This window comes from Theropithecus gelada, chromosome 2 (assembly GCF_003255815.1).
Source record: "Theropithecus gelada isolate Dixy chromosome 2, Tgel_1.0, whole genome shotgun sequence".
In the NCBI taxonomy this organism is placed as follows: domain Eukaryota; kingdom Metazoa; phylum Chordata; class Mammalia; order Primates; family Cercopithecidae; genus Theropithecus; species Theropithecus gelada.
Genome location: NC_037669.1, coordinates 42,672,461 through 42,687,994, shown reverse-complemented (window position 1 = coordinate 42,687,994; position 15,534 = coordinate 42,672,461). Strand labels below are relative to the sequence as shown.

General features: G+C 36.0%; 1 protein-coding gene across 1 annotated transcript in view; it reads right to left on the bottom strand.

Moving 5' to 3' along the window:
- DIRC2 (disrupted in renal carcinoma 2) overlaps nt 1–15,534 on the bottom strand; it is an 84,787-nt gene that overhangs the window by 32,532 nt on the left and 36,721 nt on the right. Inside the window, exons 4-5 of the mRNA XM_025377826.1 lie at nt 13,897–14,026; nt 2,466–2,574 (exon numbers count right to left, since the gene is read on the bottom strand). Coding sequence (XP_025233611.1) covers nt 2,466–2,574; nt 13,897–14,026 — 239 coding nt within the window. The remainder of the gene's footprint in view (nt 1–2,465; nt 2,575–13,896; nt 14,027–15,534) is intronic.

Sequence of the window (15,534 nt, the reverse complement as noted above, 5' to 3'; positions counted from 1 at the left end):
AATTTGGTATTGGTGCAGGGACAAAGAGACTAAAGGAATCAAGTCTAGAAATACACTCGTGTATAGAAGGAAACTTGCTTACAGCAAAGATGAACAGAGGGCAGTGAAGGAAAAAAATGATCTTTGCAAACACTGATCCTAGGTTAACAAATATCTATGGGGAAAAAAGAAACTTAACCCCTATCTTATAATAAGTACAAAATCAATTCTAGGTTTAAATTCTAGGTAAATGTGACAGGTAAAAGAACAAAGCTCTAGAACAGCACTGTCCAATAGAACTTTCTTTGATGATAGAAATGTTCTCTATCTACACCGTGCAACATGGTAGCTACTAGTCTCATGTGGCTATCCTGCACTTGAAAAGTGCTACACAACTAAGGAAGTTATTTTTTACTTTTATTTCATTTCAATTGGTTTAAATTTCAAATTAAGTTTGAAGTTTATTTTGAATGTGGCTAGTAGCTACTATGCAGGATGACACAGTTGTACAAGATAACATATTTATGAACTTGGAGCAAGCAAAGATTTATCTTTATCTTTTCTGCATTACAGCCTCAGTCTGCTAAATCAAACATCTAGAGTTTCTAAGAGTTGGTTTCTAATGATTGCTTTGTAAATTTTTAAACTTTTATTTATTTATTTTTTGAGACCACTGCACCTGGCCAAATAGGGGTCACACTTTCCTGTTTATTTACATGTCTAATGCATTTTTTTTTAAAATTGTATACTGGGCTGGGCGCAGTGGCTCACTCCTATAATCCCAGCACTTTGGGAGGCCGAGGTGGGCAGATCACGAGGTCAGGAGATCGAGACCATCCTGGCTAATACGGTGAAATCCCGTCTTTACTAAAAATACAAAAAAATTAGCCGGGCGTAGTGGCGGGCGCCTGCAGTCCCAGCTACTTGGGAGGCTGAGGCAGGAGAATGGCGTGAACCCAGGAGGTGGAGCTTGCAGTGAGCCGAGACCGCGCCACTGCACTCCAGCCTGGGCGACAGAGTGAGACTCCGTCAAAAAAAAAATTGTATACTGTATGTTGTGGATGATACAATAAAGAGATTCTAGATTCTTTTACTTTTTCTAAAATGGTTGACTTTTGTTCTAGTAGACAGTTCAATTATTGCTTGATTACCTTGAGGATGTGTAGGCCTCATTTTGTGCTTTATAAGCATAGATCTCCAAAGTGTCTCCTCTTCAGATTTTTGTCTTTGTTTATGATGGGTCTAAACTAGAGTAAGCCTTTCTCTATCTAGGACATGGTCCTTGATTCTACAGTTTGACTGGGCCAGAACTCCAAGACAATGCTTGACCTCTTCTATCTTTGTTCTGCTTTCAATCCATACCATTCTCTCTGTTAAGCCTCTAATAGCTTTGCCCTTTATATGTGCAGCCCATTTCTCAGCCAAAGATTACTGGAGTCCCCACAAAGTCCTCTGGGGAGCTCCCTTCTGCACAGCTCTCTTCTTTACATGTTGGTAAGAAAAAGGTAGCCCAATAGTGGGCAAGACACTCAAACTGGTATGTCACCAGAAAAGGATATTCAAAATATCCAATTCACACTGAAAAGACACCACAGAAGTCACTACGATGGCATACAACTGCACAGCTATCAGCACGTCTAAAGTGAAAAAGACTAATATCATCACACAAGTGGCAAATGATGTGGGATGATGAGAAATTTCATGTATTGCTGGTAGGATTATACATGGATACCACCACTTTGGAGAAGTTTGGCATCATCTACCAAAGTAGCATATACTATAACCAGCAGTTCCATTCCTAGATATGTATCCATTAGAAATGTATATAGAAGTGCATAGAGACATGTATGAGAGTGTTAATATAGCATTGTTTGTGGTTGTCAAAAAAGGTTAACAATCCAAATGTTCACTAAAAGCAGAACAGACAAATTGTTTTTTTTTTTTTTAACTCATACAATAGAATATCACATCAGTGTGTTTTCTTCTATTTACCTCTCCATATTTCTCTATCCTCTTTTCTACCGTGCTATCTGGAAGCAAAGAGAAGGAATGGATGGTATCAAGCATATAGGTGAAATGGTTATTTTTAAAGAAATGAAATACCCTTATTTGGAGCTCACAGAGAAAGTCAGAAACTAGATGAAGAAATAGCTATATAATTGATGATGGGATCTTAGTCGTCTTCATAAGGTATGAAGAAAGGATAAAGAATGGAGTCAACAAAACTAAGATTTCCTTCCTTTCTTAAAAAGCCAGTAGTATCATTAATAATGCCCAGAGAAATGTGAAATTCATAACTATTGTCGAAATCAAGGAGGAAAATCAACATTATTTTTTACCTATTCCATAAAGATCTTGCTTTTGCAACAATGGTATAGGACAATGTTTTACCCAGTCCTTGAAGCTAAAACCAAGAACACGTAACCAGTATTTATAAATCAAATGAATGAAAATACCTACAACATATAAAGAAATAAAATACTTACTTGGCTGACGTGCGCTGGTGTTAAAATTAAGTCCAGAACTCCAGACCAGCCAGCAAATACACCAAGTGGTATGGCATATGCTAAAGCAATCATCAAAAATCTAAAATTGCTGTGAATGAGAAATAAAAGGAAACATAGCAACAAATTAAAAATCTAGAATAAACATAGTCATGAAAAATGTATGTCATTTGGAAACTGGAACACCAGAATCAGAAAATATCTACAGAATAGCCATTATTAAAAACTAAAATAACATGCTGGGAAGGTAGCAGGCAAAAGGGAATGCACACACACTGCTGGTCGAAGTGTAAATTGGTTCAGCCACCAGGGAAGGCAGTTTGGCAATTTCTAAAAGTACTTAAAAGAGAATTACCATTTGACCCAGCAATCCATTATTGGGTATATACCCAAAGGAATATAAATCATTCTAGTATAAAGACACATGCACGTGTGTATTCACTGCAGCACTATTTACAATAGCAAAGACATGGAATCAACCTAAATTCTCATCAATGGTAGACTGGATAAAGAAAATGTGGTACAAATACACCATATATATAATACTCCTCAGACATAAAAAAGAATAAGATCACAACCTTTGCAGCAACACGAATGGAGCAAGAGGCCATTATCCTAAGTAAACTAACAGGAACAGAAAAGCAAATACCACATGTTCTCACTTACAAGTGGGAGCTAAACATCAAGTACATATGGACACAAAGAAGGGAACAACAGACACTGGGACCAACTTGAGGGTGCAGGGTGGGAGGAGGGTGAGGACAGAAAAACTACCTATTGGATACTATGGTTATTATCTAGGTGACAAAATAATGTGTACACCAAACCCCCATGACATTAATTTACCCATGTAACAAATCTGCACATGTACCCCGAGCCTAAAAGTTAAAAAATATATATGTATATATACATACATATGCACATACATGTATATATACATATGAATAACTATATATACACATATATGTGTATATACATGTATATACATATATAGTTATTCTTCAAGAAGTTCAAAGTGGCAAGCTTTATAAAAGAAAAAGTCTGTCAGTTAATAAAAAATCTGTGAGTTAATAAATTCAAGCTTCTGAAAAATTTTTTTTTTAAGATGGAGTTCCATTCTTGTTGCCCAGGCTGGAGTGCAATGGTGTGATCTCGGCTCACTGCAACCTCCACCTCCCTGGCTCAAGTGATTCTCCTGCCACAGCCTCCCAAATAGCTGGAATTACAGGCACCTACCAGCACACCCAGCTAATTTTTGTATTTTTAGTAGAGACAGGGTTTCGCCATGTTGGCCAGGCTGGTCTCGAACTCCTGACCTCAGGTGATGCACCCACCTTGGCCTCCCAAAGTGTTGGGATTACAGGCGTGAGCCACGGCACCCGGCTCGCTTCTTGAAATTTTTTATTTTTACAAGAAAAATATTTTGTTCATATTGTTTAAAATTCTCAATGTTTATTATACAGATAACCAATATTATTTCATCAAATGGGTAGGTAGTTTAAAGAAACCTCTGGCCAGGCATGGTGGCTCATGCCTGTAATCTCAGCACTTTGGGAGACCGAGGTAGGAGAATCACTTGAGGACAGGAGTTTGAGACCAGCCTGGGCAAGATAATGAGACCTCATCTCTATAAAAATATTTAAAAATCAGCCGGGTACAGTGGTGTGCATCTGTAATCCCAGCTAATTGGGAGGCTGAGGCAGGTGGTTACTGTGTGCTATGGTCATGTCACTGCGATCTGGCAGTACTTGACAAATCAAGCTTAGACTATTTTATGACCTAGCAGTCATGTTACAGGGTCTATTTTCCAAATAAATTTTCAGGTCTATGGTGACGTGAATGAGGATGTCACTGCAGTAGTGTTTGTGGTAACAACAAATTGGAGGCAATCTGGGTACACAATGAGAATAAGTAGATGAAATGTGATAAATTAATGCCATGGAGTACAAAGAACTAGGTGTACACACGGCAGCAGGGGTGCACCTTGAAACAGTGCTAACATCACAAAATGAGAGTTGTCCAGACATTACATGCCTCCTGATGAAAGGAGGCAGCATCACTTATGAAGTAGTCTTGTAAAACAAAAACAAAAGCAAAAATAAAACCTGAATCACAACATATTTCTAGTTAACAATTTACAGGAAACACAAAGGAGAGGGGAACATGTCAAACTATACAATGAGGAAATCAACAAAATCCAGACATTGGGAATAAAAGTGCTGGCTCCTCAACAATTAAATTATAAGAAACAAAGAGCCATGTCAAGGAAATCTATAGATTCTAAGGCACTTTGGACCAATTGCAATGTGTGGACCTAATATGGAAACTGTTCAAACAAACTGTTAAATGTTTATGAGATAATTGAAAATTTAAACACTGATTTGATACTAGCAAATTATTATTTAAAAGTTTTTAGTTAAAATAACGGCACTATATTTATGTTAAAAAGAGTCTATTTTTGACATATATTGCACATACTGAAATATTTCTAGATGAAATGGAGTTGTCATCTGGGATTTGTTTCATGATGCAGGAAGCTGGGAAGTGGGAAGTGGGTGGTACAAAGATGAAACAAGACTGGTTGTAAACTGACTGACAATTGTCAATACCGAGTTATAGGGGTTATACTATTCTACCTTTGTATATTATTGTAACATTCCAAAATGAAAAGTTAAAAAATAAAACCCATGTAGTACTTAGTGAAAAATGTCAAACAGAATGACATCCACAGTATGTCATAATTTAGATGAATTAAACACAGATGCATACAAAACAGTACATACACTGCAAAAGTACAGAGACAAAGAGATACACATTAAAGGCATTTGAGAAGTGGCCTGGGTTTGGGGAGGGAAATGGGAGAAGGAAATACAAACGACGAAAAAATAGATTAATACATATGTTCACGTGTTGGCAAATAATCTGACCCAGGAAGCAATGATTTCAGGAATTCTATGAGAGACTGGGGTTAATTACACTGGTAGGAAGGGAATGGGGCATGGCAGGCCCAGAGAACTCCCCAGGAGAGCCCAAAGGTAGAAGCTGGCAATCGTGCACAGTAAGCAATAAAAGGAATGTTAGGTACTGGTGAAAAGGACTTTTTATAGAGAAGGAAGATCTTATACTTTATGGTTTAAACAGAATGAAGAGTTTGACTCCAGGGTAATTAGAAGTAAACACAAGTCAAAGTGGTTGGAGGGACAATTTTTTTTTTTTTTTTTTTTTTTTTGAGACGGAGTCTCGCTCTGTCGCCCAGGCTGGAGTGCAGTGGCCGGATCTCAGCTCACTGCAAGCTCCGCCTCCCGGGTTCACGCCATTCTCCTGCCTCAGCCTCCGGAGGGACAATTTTAAGTTAACTGTTTTTCCTTGTCAGAACAATCTTGTACATAACGCCTTGGCTTAAAATGCTTCAGTGACTCATTATTTCCAACAGAATAGTCCAAAATTATTAGTATGTCATAATATGACCCCAATCTACCTCTCTACCTTTCTCTATTGCTATCTAACATCTGCAGCTAGGTTTGCAGGGAAAAAAATTTATTTAAGTGGCATTGTTTTTAAAAAGTAATCATCTTATTTATTTTTTATTTTTATTATACTTTAAGTTCTAGGGTACATGTGCACAATGTGCAGGTTTGTTACGTATGTATACATGTGCCATGTTGGTGTGCTGTACCCATTAATTCGTCATTTACATTAGGTATATCTCGTAATGCTATCCCTCCCTCCTCCCCCAATCCCACAACAGGTCCCGGTGTGTGATGTTCCCCTTCCTGTGTCCAAGTGATCTCATTGTTCAATTCCCACCTATGAGTGAGAACATGCAGTGTTTGGTTTTCTGTTCTTGTGATAGTTTGCTGAGAATGATGGTTTCCAGCTGCATCCATGTCCCTACAAAGGACACAAACTCATCCTTTTTTATGGCTGCATAGTTTTCCATGGTGTATATGTGCCACATTTTCTTAATCCAGTCTGTCACTGATGGATATTTGGGTTGGTTCCAAGTCTTTGCTATTGTGAATAGTGCTGCAATAAACATACGTGTGCATGTGTCTTTATAGCAGCATGATTTATAATCCTTTGAGTATATACCCAGTAATGGGATGGCTGGGTCAAATGTATTTCTAGTTCTAGATCCTTGAGGAATCGCCACACTGTTTTCTACAATGGTTGAACTAGTTTACAGTCCCACCAACAGTGTAAAAGTGTTCCTATTTCTCCACATCCTCTCCAGCACCTGTTGTTTCCTGACTTTTTAATGATCGCCATTCTACCTGGTGTGAGATGGTATCTCATTGTGGCTTTGATTAACATTTCTCTGATGGCTAGTGATGATGAGCATTTTTTCATGTGTCTGTTGGCTGCATAAATGTCTTCTTTTGAGAAGTGTCTGTTCATATCCTTTGCCCACTTTTTGATGCGGTTGTTTTTTTCTTGTAAATTTGTTTGAGTTATTTGTAGGTTCTGGATATTAGCCCTTTGTTAGATGAGTAGATTGCAAAAATTTTCTCCCATTCTGTAGGCTGCCTGTTCACTCTGATGGTAGTTTCTTTTGCTGTTCAGAAGCTCTTTAGTTTAATTAGATCCCATTTGTCAATTTTGGCTTTTGTTGCCATTGAAAAAGCGACCATTTTAAACTGTCATCTTACAAATGTGTGCCACTAATCACAATTCAACCTAACTTTTTTTTAAACCTATTATGTGAAAGGCAATGTACTATGTACTATAGAGAAGTGATTTTCAAAAACTTTTCACTTTATTTTTAGTAAGAAATTTATTTTTACTTTGTGACCTACCCATATATATGCAACATATACACTGAAACAAAAGTCTAAAAGAAGGTATCCTTATTTCATGTGATGAAATAATATTTTCAATTCTATTTTATTCCATTCTATTTTGCTTAAAGAAAATAGCTGTCAAAACACTGAATTAGTTGGCTGTAAACCAAAGTTTGAAAAACAATATTACATAGCATTTGAAATGTGGCTGGTGCAACCAAAGAACTGAGTTTTTAATTTTATTTCTTTTTAACTAATTTAAATCTAAACTTGAAGCAGAAGCAGTGAAAGGTACTTTTCCATTAAACATAACTCTGTTTGGCAGGAGTACATTTCCCTTGAACAGCTGCAACACTAAGATATTATTATAGTGTGCATGCTGGGGCAGGCGTTGTCTCTAGTATTATAATCCATCACTGATCTTGGTGTCAATGAACGGATTCAGTTCTAATTATTTTTTTCTACACACTGATGTGACATGTGACATTGTAATTTGTGTATTTGAATATTTCCTGTAGAAAGAAGAGACCAAAATAGAAGAAGGCATGTTGCAAACTTCACAATGAATGGCAATTACAATTTGCTGCAGCAGAGCAAAATAAAATGTCTGCTGTGGAAAAAAAGTTTAGAATAATTAACTGAATAATATTAAAAGACATTTTAGCGAACACATGGTCAATTTTATAGACATTTCTTTTCAATGATCAAAAAAGAATTAAGAAAATTAGTTGCCTGAAATCAGAATTAAATGTCGGACAAACATTTAAATGATTTTTAACAGGTCGGAACTTATAATTTGGCCAGCTATAAAATGGTTTGGATCCTCGTACAAAAATAAAAGCATTTTAGATGAAGAGATGGTAAAGGAATTGTTTTTAGCTATGGTAATTTGTTCAAAATTATGGGGAAAATAATAAAAATAGTATTCTACAGAAGTGTTAGATCTGCAATTAAGCCCCAAACAATGGCCTATAGAATGTAAGATCCTTTTTAATGATAGCAAATATCTGTTGATTCAAAATTTCAGAAACTGTAATTATTTATTTTTAACTTAGGATAAACAGTGCAATACAAGAGACATTGTTCAATGAATACTTTTTTAACTGTAAATTTAGTGATACCTAAAGTATTCCACTTAATTCCACTGGAAATCAAGTATTTCCAGTAAAAATTTAATGTCCAAATTGACATGTGCTTTAAGTGAAAAATATCCACTGGATATCAAAGATATTATATGAATAAAAGACTGTAACATATTTCATTAATAAGTTTTAATATTGATTACATGTTAAAATAATGTTTTAGATATGCTTGGTTAAACAATATGCTACTAAAATTGATTTTACTCATTTCCTAAAACTAATTTTACTTATTTATTTTACTTATTTCTAATTAATTTTATTTTTCCTTTTAAAATAAGATTATTAAAAATTTTCAAAGATTTTTATCCCAAATATACAAAGAATTAAAACAAATTTTTTAGAATTTCAACAGCTTTTGGGGTACAAATGATTTTGGTTACACGGATGAACTGGATCGTGGTGAAGTCTGAGATTCTGGTGCACCTGCCACCTGAGTAGTGTATAGTGTACCCAATATGGAGTTTGTTATCCTTCACTCACTGCCATCCTCCCCATTCTGAGTCTTCAAAGTCCACTATACCACTCTGTCTTTGCCTATTCATAGCTTACCTCCCACTTATAAGTGAGAACATAGAGTGTTTGATTTTCCATTCCTGAGTTACTTCCCTTAGAATAATGGCTTCCAGCTCCCTACAAGTTGATGTACAAAGCATTATTCTGTTCTTTTTTATGGCTGAGTAGTATTCCATGGTGTATATATACTCGTTTTCTTTTCCCACTCATTAGTCGATGGGTACTTAGGTTGGTTCCATATCTTTGGAATTGCAAACTGTGCTGCTACAAACATGTATGTGCATGTGCATGTGTCTTTTTCATACAAAGACTTCTTTTCCTTTGGGTAGACACCAGTAGTGGGATTGCTGGGTTGAATGGTAGATCTCCTTTTAGTTCTTTAAGGAATCTCCATACTGTTTTGCATAGAGGTGGTACTAACTTACATTCCTACCAGCAGTGTATAAGCATTCCCTTTTCACCACATCCATGTCAACATCTATTGTTTTTTGACTTTTTAATAATGGCTATTCTTGCAGGGGTAAGGTGGTATCTAATTGTGGTTTTAATGTGCATTTCCCTGATGATTGTGATGTTGAGCATTTTTTTCCTATTTTTTTTTTTTTTTGGCTGTTTGTATGTCTTCTTTTGAGAAATGTCTTCTGGTCATGTCATTTGCCCACTTTTTGATGAGTTTTTTTTTTTCTTGTTGATCCGTTTGAGTTCCTCATAGATTCTAGATATTAGTCTCCTGTCAGATACAGAGCTTGCTTGCAAATATTTTTGCCCATTCTGTGGGCTGTTTGTTTACTCTGATGTTTATTTCTTTTGCTGTACAGAAACTTTTTGTTTAATTAGGTCCCATTTATTTATTTTTGTTTTTGTTGCATTTGCTTTTGGGGTCTTAGTCATGAATTCTTTGCCTAGGCCAATGTCCAGAAGTATTTCTCTGACATTATCTTCTAGAACATTTATGGTTTCAGATCTTATAGTTAAGTCTTTCATCCATCTTGAGTTGATTTTTGTATAACGTGAGAGAGAGGGATCCGGTTTGATTCTTCTACTTGTGGCTTGCCAGTTTTCCCAGAACCATTTATTAAATAGTGTGTCCTTTCTCCAATTTATGTTTTTGTATGCTTTGTTGAAGATTAGTTGGTTGTATGTATTTGGCCTCATTTCTGAATTCTCTATTCTGTTCCATCGGACTGTTCCATTGACTACTTTCATACCAGTATCATGCTGTTTCAGTAACTATAACCTTGCAGTATAATTTGAAGTCAGGGAATGTGATGCCTCCAGATTTGTTCCTTTTGCTTAGGATTGTTTTGGCTATTTGGACTCTTTTTTGGTTACATATGAATTTTAGGATTTTTTTTTCTAATTCTGTGAAAAATGATGTTGGTATTTTGACAGGAACTGCACTGAATCTGTAGATTGTTTTGGGTAGCATGGTCATTTTCACAATATTGATTCTTCCAATCTATGAGCATGGAATGTGTTTCCACTTGTTTGTGTCATCTATGACTTCTTTCAGCAGTGTTTCTAGTTCTTGTAGAGATATTTCACCTCCTTGGTTAAGAATATTCCTAGGTATTTTAATTTTTTTGCAGCTATTGTAAAGAGGATTGAGTTATTCATTTGATTCTCGGCTTTCTCATTGTTGGTGTAGAGCAGTGCTACTGATTTGTGTACGCTGATTTTGTAACCTGAGAGTTTACTGATTTCATTTATCAAATCTAGGAGTCTTTTGGAAGAGTCTTTAGGGTTTTCTAGGTATATGATCATATCATTGGCAAACAGTGATAGTTTGACTTCCTCTTTTTCCAATTTGGATGCCTTTTATTTTTTTCAGTTGCCTGACTGTTCTGGCTAGGACTTCCAGTGCTTTCAAACTGAAGTGGTGAATGTGGGTATCCTTGTCCTGTTCCAGTTCTCAGGGGAAATACTTTCAGGTTTTCACATTCAGTAAGATGTTGGCAGTGGGTTTGTCATGTATGGCTTTTATTTTGAAGTATGTCCCTTCTATGCCTAGTTTGTTGAGGGTTTTTATCATAAAGAGATGCTACTGAATGCTTTTTCTGCATCTATTAAGATGATCATATTGTTTTTGTTGTTAATTCTGTTTATGTGATATATCACATTTGACATGCTTATTTTAAATAATTTCTGGTATGAAACCCACTTGATCATGGTGTATTGTCTTCCTGATGTGCTGTTGGATTCAGTTAGCAAGTATTTTATTAAGGATTTTTGTATCTATGATCATCAAGGCTACTGGCCTGTAGTTTTCTTTTTTGTTATGTCTTTTTCAGGTTTTGGTATCAGGGTGACACTGGCTTCATAGAATGAGTTAGGGAGGAGTCCCTCTTTCTCAATCTGGTTTTGGTATCAGAGCGATGGCTTCACAAAATGAGTTAGGGAGGATTCCTGCTTTCTCAATCTTTTGGAATAGTTTCAGTAGGATTGGTATCAATTCTTCTTTGAAAGTCTGGTAGAATTCAACTGTGAATCCATCTGGCCAATCTGACCATGGCCTTTTCTTGGTTGGCAATTTTATTTTCAAATTAATATTTTATTTTTTTTATTGCTTGATTTTATTTATTTTTATTTATTTATTTATTTTATTATTATTATTTTTTATTATACTTTAAGTTCTAGGGTACATGTGCACAACGTGCAGGTTTGCTACATATGTATACATGTGCCATGTTGGTGTGGTGCACCCATCAACTCGTCAGCCCCATCAACTTGTCATTTACATCAGTTATAACTCCCAATGCCATCCCTACCCTCTCCCCCCTCCCCATAATAGGCCCCGGTGTGTGATGTTCCCCTTCCCATGTCCAAGTGATCTCACTGTTCAATTCCCACCTATGAGTAAGAACACGCGGTGTTTGATTTTCTGTTCTTGTGAAAGTTTGCTGAGAATGGTTTCCAGCTGCACCCACGTCCCTACAAAGGACATGAACTCATCCTTTTTTATGGCCGCATAGTATTCCATGGGGTATATGTGTTGGTTGGCAATTTTTAAGTTACTGAATCAATCTCATGGCTCATTATTGGTCTGTTCAGGGTTTCTATTTCTTCCTGATTTAATCTAGGAGGGTTGTATGTTTCCAGAAATTCATCGATTTCCTCTAGATTTTCTAGTTTGTGTCCATAGAGGTGTTCATAGTAGTCTCGAATGATCTTTTGTATTTCTGTGGCGTTGGTTGTAACGTCTCCATTTTCATTTTTAATTGAGCTTATCTGAATCTTCTTTTCTTGGTTAATCTAGCTAAGGGGCTATCAATTTTGTTTATCTTTTCAAATAGCCAACTTTTTGTTTTACTGATCTTTTGTATTTTTTGTTTCAATTTCACTTAATTCTGTTCTTTGTTTTTTCTCTTTTTCTGCTAGCTTTGGTTTTGGTTTGTTACTGTTTCCCTAGTTTCTTGAGGTGTGACATTAGGTTGTCAATTTGTAATCTTTCAGACTTTTCAATGTAGGCATTTAGTGCTATAAACTTTCCTCTTAGCACTGCTTTTGCTGTAGCCCAGAGGTTTTAATAACATATCACTATTATGGTTCATGTCAAAAGAATTTAATTTCCACCTTGATTTCATCGTTAACCCCAAAATCATTCAGGAGCAGATTGTTTCATTTCCATGTGTTTGTACAGTTTTGAGGGTTCCTTTTGGAGTTGATTTCTAGTTTTATTCCACTGTGGTCAGAGAAGACGCTTGATATGATTTTGACTTTTAAAAATTTTTCGAAAACTACCAGAAAATGTAAGATTCCTTATGTGGCTTGCATTTTATTCCTATTGGACAATATTATTGCAGCAGATATAAAGACATAGATACTACTTCTTTACTACAAGAAACTTACCATTTGGGGAGAGGAACCCAAGAAAAGAAAGAACCAATTAAGAGAGAGTTGTTGGAAGAATCAATAAAAACTCCTCACAACTAACTATGAAAAAATTTCAAATGACAAAGTATAGTGGTCCAATTGCAAATCATAATCAATAGTGGTGTTTTATATATCCCAAGAATTAAATTCAGTACTGGGCATTTGAGCCTTCAAGAGTAGAGTTTAATCTAACTATACTTAAGTTATACCAATAAAAATAAATATTAGGCTTCTTAAAGTATGATCCTACTGCTGGTACATAAAATGATTTCAGTTGATATGAGAATAATATTATTTCTTTTATTCACTTTGTACTGACTATTGCCTGCTTCTTTTAATATGCCTTAACAAATACATAATAAATTAAAACAATGTGCATATTAGGAAAAGTATAACACATAGAATCCATGATTTCACAGACACTACTGTATGATATAGGATTTTTTATATCATACAATTTCAAATACAAATCAAGTTATTTAAGAAAAATAAAATATTTGATTTTTAAAACATTAAGCAAATAATAGTATAGATGATATATAGAGAAGGCAAAAATTATAGAGGTTTTTGTTTCTGGTGATTTTTCAAGATAGATTTCTGGTAGGAAATCTAAAATATTCAATTAGTATTTTATCAATTACTACCTAATGAATAGGTTGCTGAAAAATTACTATCTTAAATTATTTTTTAAAAATCTGAAGTTATCTTGAAGGTGTCAGTCAAAGCCATCCAATGACTCTCAGTATATTTACCTTGGCCGGGCGCGGTGGCTCAAGCCTGTAATCCCAGCACTTTGGGAGGCCGAGACGGGCGGATCACGAGGTCAGGAGATCGAGACCATCCTGGCTAACACGGTGAAACCCCGTCTCTACTAAAAAATACAAAAAAACTAGCCGGGCGAGGTGGCGGGCGCCTGTAGTCCCAGCTACTCGGGAGGCGGAGGCAGGAGAATGGCCTGAACTCGGGAGGCGGAGCTTGCAGTGCGCCGAGATTCGGCCACTGCATTCCAGCCTGGGCGACAGAGCGAGACTCCGTCTCAAAAAAAGAAAAAAAAAAAAAAAAAAAAAGAAAAGAAAAGAAAAGAAAAGAAGAAAGTATATTTACCTTAATAATCTACAGACGCTTCTCCGATAACTCAACCGCTGGCTAGCTGCAGCAACACTGGGAGGAAGAGGAGGTCGGGGTGGGAAATAAGCTAGTGTTGCAGAAAATATTAAGCAGACAACTCCAAATTCTGAAAGAAAAAGATAGGTAAAATGTTAACCAGGCCACACAAAAAGTTGAATACTTCAAGTATTTCTTTGTTTTTTCAAACAGGGTCTTGCTCTCTCACCCAGGCTGGAATGCAGTGGCATGAACATGGCTCACTACAGACTTGACCCTCCTGGGCTCAAGTGATCCTCCTGCCTCAGCCTCCCAAGTAGCTGGAACCACAGAGGCATGCCACCATGCCAGGCTAATTTTTATTTTTATTGTTTGTAGAGATAGGGTCTCACCATGTGGTCCAGGCTGGTCTCAAACTCCTGAGCTCAAGTGTCCTTCAAGCCATTCTCCTGTCTCAGCTTGCCAAAATGCTAGAATTACAGGTGTAAGCCACCATGCCCGGCCTCTCAGGTATTCATTTATCTAACAAATATTTACTAAGCATCAACTGAGTCTGAGGCTCATAAAGATAAGCAAAATATAGTATCTAGCCAAGACTGCTCAGTCTAGTTTAAAAAAAAATGAATATATAAAGATACAAATTTCAGCAAGTAATTGGTTAGAGGTTATACTAACAATGATGTATATGCTGGTGCTATGGCACACAGATAAAAAGATTGAGGAAGTAAACAAACGTTGCCTTATGGAGAAAATATTAAAAGCCAACAGTACGTTACTATAAAAGAGACTGTGAAACAGGTCTAGGATGATTGTCTAGTAAGTATGACACTCAGAAAAAAAACTGGTAAGAAATAACAGGATAGGAGGTTTGTTTGATTCATGATAGGATAGTCTGATGCACTGTGTAAGACAGACCCAATTTACAGATTGTACGGGAAATTTGAACAAGAAAGCATCCAAAAATAAGAAACCAAGAGACAGAGAATAGAATTTAAACACAAGAGTAGCTAATGTAGAGTATTAAACAATCAGAAGTGAAATGAACACCCAAACAATCTTAATTTGTCCCCATTATAGAAGGGAAGGTTCTAGCATCCCAACCTTTCCCTCTATAATTCTGGCACTTGGAAGTTCCAGCTTTTGATAACTGTGTCCAATTTTGTAGAAAAGCACAGCACTAGTAGAAAAGTCAGGAAACTTGGAATATAGACCTGTCTATGCCATTAATTAGCTTGTAATTTGAACAAATCCCTTAATCTTTCTAGGCCAATAAAGGGATTGAATTTAGGGATTTCTAGAGGTCCTTTCAGTTGGATCATTTTAATTCTAGGGCTATTCTTAGCAAAAAGGACAACATTCCTATAAGACAATTACCCACAGATAATTCTGTTTAATGCAGTTAGAAGTTTAAAGATCCCTATTTTTTTAAACAGAAGATTGTTAACAGATTCCTTTTTGTTTTTTGTTTTTTTTTTGGTGTTCTCAATCTGTTTATTCTTTGTCAATCTGAGGAGCAATAAGAAGTTAATGAACTGTTCTAATTTAGAGTTATTTTAATTATTAGTAATACTGAATAAGCACCTAAAATATGCATATTGGCCACTTGTATGTCTTCCGTGATTGCCTTATTCATATTCG